Source organism: Bison bison, unplaced genomic scaffold (assembly GCF_000754665.1).
Source record: "Bison bison bison isolate TAMUID 2011002044 unplaced genomic scaffold, Bison_UMD1.0 scf7180017864533, whole genome shotgun sequence".
NCBI lineage: Eukaryota > Metazoa > Chordata > Mammalia > Artiodactyla > Bovidae > Bison > Bison bison.
This window is the reverse complement of record NW_011495082.1, coordinates 5,013,710-5,020,160: the sequence shown is the minus strand read 5'-3', so window position 1 is coordinate 5,020,160 and position 6,451 is coordinate 5,013,710. Positions and strand designations below refer to the sequence as shown.

Here is a 6,451-nt window from a genome sequence, read left to right as displayed (position 1 = left end):
CTGAATGTTGAGCTTTAAGCCCACTTTTTCACTCTCCACTTTCACTTTCATCAAGAGGCTTTTAGTTCCTCTTCACTTTCTGCCATAAAGGTGGTGTCATCTGCATATCTGAGGTTATTGATATTCCTCCCGGCAATCTTGATTCCAGCTTGTGCTTCTTCCAGCCCAGTGCTTCTCATGATGTACTCTGCATATAAGTTAAATAAGCAGGGTGACAATATACAGCCTTGATGTACTCCTTTTCCTATTTGGAACCAGTCTGTTATTCCATGTCCAGTTCTAACTGTTGCTTCCTGACCTGCATATAGGTTTCTCAAGAGGCAGGTCAGGTGGTCTGGTATTCCCATCTCTTTCAGAATTTTCCACAGTTTATTGTGATCCACACAGTCAAAGGCTTGGGCATAGTCAATAAAACAGAAATAGATGTTTTTCTGGAACTCTCTTGCTTTTTCAATGATCCAGTGGATGTTGGCAATTTGATCTCTGGTTCCACTGCCTTTTCTAAAACCAGCTTGAACATCTGGAAGTTCACGGTTCACGTACTGCTGAAGTCTGGCTTAGAGAATTTTGAGCATTGCTTTACTAGCGTGTGAGATGAGTGCAATTGTGCGGTAGTTTGAGCATTCTTTGGCATTGCCTTTCTTTGGGATGGGAATGAAAACTGACCTTTTCCAGTCCTGTGGCCAGTGCTGAGTTTTCCAAATTTGCTGGCATATTGAGTGCAGCACTTTCACAGCATCATCTTTCAGGATTTGAAATAGCTCAACTGGAATTCCATCACCTCCACTAACCCTTACTGGTAGACAAAGTGGTAGATAATGGTAGACGAACACAAAAAACACTTAAAACATGTATACTGTACTCAAAGGAAACCATTCTGGATTGTTTCTGCATATTTAATTGAAACATTGGTAACATTAAAAAATAAGGTACATGTTATTTATATCATATAAGTGTTTTAAAAGTCCAGATGTAAATATGATTCTATTACATTTTTCACCTTCTATCTACTTGTAAATCTGAACATATATCCTCAATGTTTGATTTCAACTTAAGAATTCTATTCAAAAGTTTATTTCTTCTTCAGCTATACTAATATCAGTATATTAAAATATCATTTAGTAGAGTTCATAACAGCCATGGCTAAGTAATACTGAATTTACATTGTAATTATCACTGTGCATTGCCCCAAATTTTCCCAAAGACCGTGAATCAAACGGAAATCAGAGAACAGAAAAAAGACCCCATTTTTTCCTTGGTGTAAAAAGGCAGCCTGACTTCTACTTGCTGTGGGCTGAAGTCTGCAAAATGATGATGTCTTCTATGATGCTACCCATGAAGCCAATGATAAATCACTCCTAAAGTGATTTCTGATGAACTTTAAAGTGGCAGATAACAAAAGAATTTGACAGAGGCGATGAAGGTGATAAACTGATTGCAATAATAAGATAAAATGTTTATTTTGAAAGGTATATTCATTTTCTGCCTTTGAATAAAAACAGAAAGGCAGCGAAGTTCTTCTACCCTTCTATGGGATGTATAATCATATATTCCACATTCCACTTCTACATGAGGGGAGAATTGGCAACAGAAGGCAAGCTGCTATTAGGAACTGTTTGAAGAAAGCATGATTGGGATGACTGGGAGTCCAGATACTGCCTGTGCCTGCAGTTCAGTAAAATGTTTCAAAGGTGATTATTCATTAGAAAGTGAATATTCCATTCATTTTTAATTGCAAAGAAAATTAAACACTGCATAAATTAGAACTATACTCATAAAACTCTTCAAAATATAAACATTTCAATAATCCCAAAATTAATCATAATTTTTCTAAATGCCTTATTCCTAACCATTTCATTTTGCCATACACAATGAAATTCAAGACTGCCAAAAGTAACTCAAAATATGTTTTAAAAATGAATACAAATATATACACATAAAGACATAAATAAATACAAAGTATATATGTAAATACACACACACACCCCCCAAACCAAGAAAATGCATGTAGGAATTCAAACTGACAATGTCATGCTCAGGTACTCTGATCAGAAATTGGTGCTAAATTTATAAGTAAGGTTACTGAACCTACCTTCAAAGGTGGTATACCTTGGGTCAAATTCAATGATTCCCTCTGCATTATCATTTTTCATTATGATGATTCGGACCATGGAGATGTTTCCTATTTCAGGAGGTTGGTCTATTTGAAGTCCATTTTCTTGGATGGTAAAATCATACCCTCTTGCAAAGTCATAAAAAATAAAATAAAATAAACTGAGTACATAATTGCTTAGCATGAACTAAAGAAGGGTCCTACTAGCTCCTGTAATTGAGTCTTATGAAGCTCAACACGAAAATACTTTTCTTTTCTGAAATGATGTTTGAAATAGATTTCTGCACTGCTCTCAGTTATTACTGCCTGGATAAAATAAAAACTAATATACTGTCACTAAACGTAGGCCATGGGAAGATAATAAAACAATAAGGAAATTGGGAAGAAGTTGGAAAATGAACTTCTAGGGCTAGGAAGGTACCACTGAACACACACTAAACCACTTTAGTCCCTCCTTCAATTTCCAAATTCTACCTAGTATTTTTAACCTACCTAGATTTGAAAGTTTGAAAGCTCATTAATATGATTATATATAAGGCAAAATTATAAAACTGGGCATTAAAATATTCAAATAAACTGTTATCAATAGTCTGAGAAGGATTATGGCTTAGCTGCTTAACATAACTTAATATCAAGGCAATACGTTTTCTAGAAACTAGGAAAATTGGGTTTATACTATCCTTTTCAGATCAAAGTAAGCCTGGAAATGCATCTGGAAGAAAAACATTACTTCCTTAGAATTAGGCTTAAGTAGGAATTGGGTTTTTTAAAGGATAGCAATGGGACAAATGCTTCAAGCCCTACTTAGTTAAAAACACAGATATAATAAATATCACACATAATGTGCTATGCTTATCAAAGTTCACTCAATTAATTAAAACTGACCAGTGCATGTTTTATACATTTACTATAAGGACAAATTCATTCCCATCATCAGACATAGACTCATTTCTGGAAATTGAAGATTTGAAGGGTTTGTCAGCTCACAGCTAATTCTTCCCAGGGGAATGATATACATCCTGCCTCCTTCAGGGAAATATTTTAGTTAGAAGAAAGCTTTAAAGATTGGCATTAATATCACCAACGCAAAAACATTTTCACTGCATGCACAAGTAAACTTCCTCTAAGAACTATCTAAATACAAACATGATTCCAGCTGAAGGTTATGCATGAGCCAGAGGTGTCGAGGTGCTCCTTATGCCACTCAAGCTCTGAGCATTTCATCCATTTCATCACGGAACATGTGTTCCCCACCCTGTTAAGCAAGTCGCTCCCACTAAATCAGAGAACAGGAGAGTCTCAACAGGGCTAATTCTTGATCTTCACTGAATCCCTGGTGCACTACCCACCAACTATCTCTGACTCAAAAATTCCCCTGCTTTAAAAACAACTTTGGGCAAATATCTACCTCATTCATCCACAAAGAAGACAATACAGTCTTCAGAGATACCAAGGAAAGAAATCTCTCAGTCTAGCCTGTTTCATGGTGTACAGACAAGAGATGGAGGAACCAAAATCAGCCCCGCCAGCTGATCTTTGACCTAGAGAACAGCTCCTCTCTTTTCTCACCAATTACTACCAGCTTACGCCGTGTCCAATTCTCTTGCTATGCAGAGTGACTACACAACGGAAATGCATACATTCAACTTTCAGAAAAAAAAATTATATTTTACAACGTGGAATAATTAACAGCCTTTGCCACCATGTCCTGTTCCAGCGTCACATGAATGTTGAGAAAAAGCCGGGGTAGACCACCTTAGAGCTTAGAATTAATCCCTGCACAGCCCAGCTTTGACTCATCCTTTCTCTCTTTCTCCTATTTTTCTCTTTTACTTTACCTTCCCAGGAGTTCCACCTCTGTCATCATGAGGGAAAACTCCTCAGGACCTTCAGGAAGGCTGTCATCAAGGATTTCAATGTGCACAATTTTCATCGTCTCTTTGGCTTCAAAGAGGAGCTGCACGGGTGGAGGCAAGAAGTCTACGCCGACCTCAGCTGTCCCGCTCACAGCCTCCAAGCAGAGCCTCACGCGGCCAAAAGACCCACCCGATCGGATGACTGTGAGGTTAACCTGCGCGAGAAGCAGTGTTTTTTCATTTGGTTTGGGTGAGTACTCTACCAGGCCAGACTTAATTTTGAGTGTCTCTAATTTTACTTACCAGGATTATCTGGAAGTTCTATGCAAATTGATAAAAAAGTATATAAAGTCGACATTAAAATGACAGCAGGAGCACATGAAATCAGCTGTGAAAATCAGCTTGAGAATGTGAACATAGAAACACATTTTAAAGATCGCTCGTGATACAAAAGATAAAAAGTGACATCTACGGCTTTAAGCATTTCACACGCTACCTTTTGTACTTCCTCCGTCACTCGCAGCTGCTCTTGCGAAAAGGCGAACCGGCCATAGGGAAAGTCACTGGCCACCACGGTGATGGTGGCGGTGGTGCTAGACTCGCTCAACACTCCGCCCTCGCTGACCTCAGTGAGCTGAAACTCATAGAAACGCTTTTCCTCGGGAAGGTCATCGTTCAAAGCCTAGAGACGGACAGAAAGAGCCATTCGCAGCAGAAGCTGAACATTTCAAGAAAAATATATATCACATAAGCAATGAAAACAAGCTGTGATATTAACCCTACCCCCCAACCACACACGCACACTGACAGCAAAGGGCGTGACAGCAATCAGTAACCAAGATACCTGTATCACTACAACGGCCGCAGACTGTCCATCTCGCATTGCCAGCTTTCCTGATGTTTCAGCAAATTCCTCCAAGGAAGGAGGGACTATCCTCCAGGACACTGTGATCTCCCCAGAAATCGCTGGGCCACGAATAAGGCTACAACAATGTAAAGTGTATATTTCAGTACACTTTTATTGAGAGTTTTTCCTAGATACTTGCTGTGTCCTTCAACAATAACAAATGTTCATTTATTCCCAGAACATTATGCATTTTTTTAAACCTGGTGTTAGAGTACAGTTCATTTATACTGCTGTATTAGTTTCAGGTGTACAGAAAAGTGAATCACTTATGTATGTTCATATATCCACTCTTTTTTAGATTCTTTTCCCACATAGGTCATTATAGAGTATGAAGCAGAGTTCCCTGTGCTATACAGTAGGTTCTTGTTAGTTATCTATTTTACATATCAAAGTAAAGTTAAAGCATCAGTTGTTCAGTCCTGTCCTACTCTCTGCGACCCCACAGACTGTAGACCACCACGCTCCTCTGTCCAAGGGATTCTCCAGGCAAGAACACTGGAGTGGGTTGCCATTCCCTTCCCCAGGAGATCTTCCCAACCCAGGGGAAATCGGGTCTCCTGCATTGCAGGCAGATTCTTTACTCTCTGAGGCACTGGGGAAGCCCCATTTTACACATAGCAGTGGGTATATATCGATCCCAATCTCCCAATTCATTCCTCCCCAACCCTACCCTCTGGTAATCATAAAGGTTTGTTTTCTGCATCTGTGGGCCTATTTCCATTCGGTAGGTACGTTCATTTGCACCCTTTTTTAGATTCCACATACAGGCGATAGCATATGATATTCGAGTTTCCCTGCCTGACTTACTTCATTCAGTACCAATTCATTCCTCCCCAACCCTACCCTCTGGTGATCATTTGTTTTCTGCATCTGTGGGCCTATTTCCATTCTGTAGGTACGTTCATTTGCACCCTTTTTTAGATTCCACATTCAGGCGATAGCATATGATATTCGCGTTTCCCTGCCTGACTTACTTCATTCAGTACCACAGTCTCTAGGTCCATCCATGTTGTTGCAAATGGCATTATTTTAAGAACATTATTTGCATTTAAATAATCTTATCTATCAGCTATAAAGCAAATGAAAGTCAGATAATCCCAAGACAACACCCAAAATACTGAGCTTGTATAAATCTGCTTGACAAGAATACTGGCAAAAGCTGCACACTAAAAGCATAAGGTTGAAAGGAATTTAAAAAAAAAATGCATGTACAGATTCTTCACCTACTACACAAGGTACAAAGCTCAAACAGACTAAAGAACAGGAAACACTTCATACATGCAATACTACTGGAAAAACAACCAAAAAGATGAAAGTTTTAACATAAATCCAGCTATTTTATTGATAGTTGCTATTCCACCCCTCATGAGAGAATTTATTTTTTTGAGAGAATTTATAATAAACAAAATTGCCTATGATCATAATGTTGTTGTTGTTTTGTTTAGTTGCTAATTTCTGTCCATATTTTTTGAGATCCCTTGGATATATAGCCCACCAGGCTCCTCTGTTCGTAGGATTTTCCAGGCAAGAATACTGGAGTGGGTTGACATTTCCTTCTCCAGAGGATCTTCCCAA

General features: G+C 38.7%; 1 protein-coding gene across 1 annotated transcript in view; it reads right to left on the bottom strand.

The window, feature by feature from the left end:
• The window catches only part of GPR98 (G protein-coupled receptor 98), a 543,192-nt gene that overhangs the window by 350,093 nt on the left and 186,648 nt on the right, over nucleotides 1-6,451 (bottom strand). Inside the window, exons 62-65 of the mRNA XM_010831922.1 lie at nucleotides 4,814-4,952; nucleotides 4,466-4,651; nucleotides 3,952-4,184; nucleotides 2,093-2,241 (exon numbers count right to left, since the gene is read on the bottom strand). Of these exons, the coding sequence (XP_010830224.1) occupies nucleotides 2,093-2,241; nucleotides 3,952-4,184; nucleotides 4,466-4,651; nucleotides 4,814-4,952 (707 nt within the window). The remainder of the gene's footprint in view (nucleotides 1-2,092; nucleotides 2,242-3,951; nucleotides 4,185-4,465; nucleotides 4,652-4,813; nucleotides 4,953-6,451) is intronic.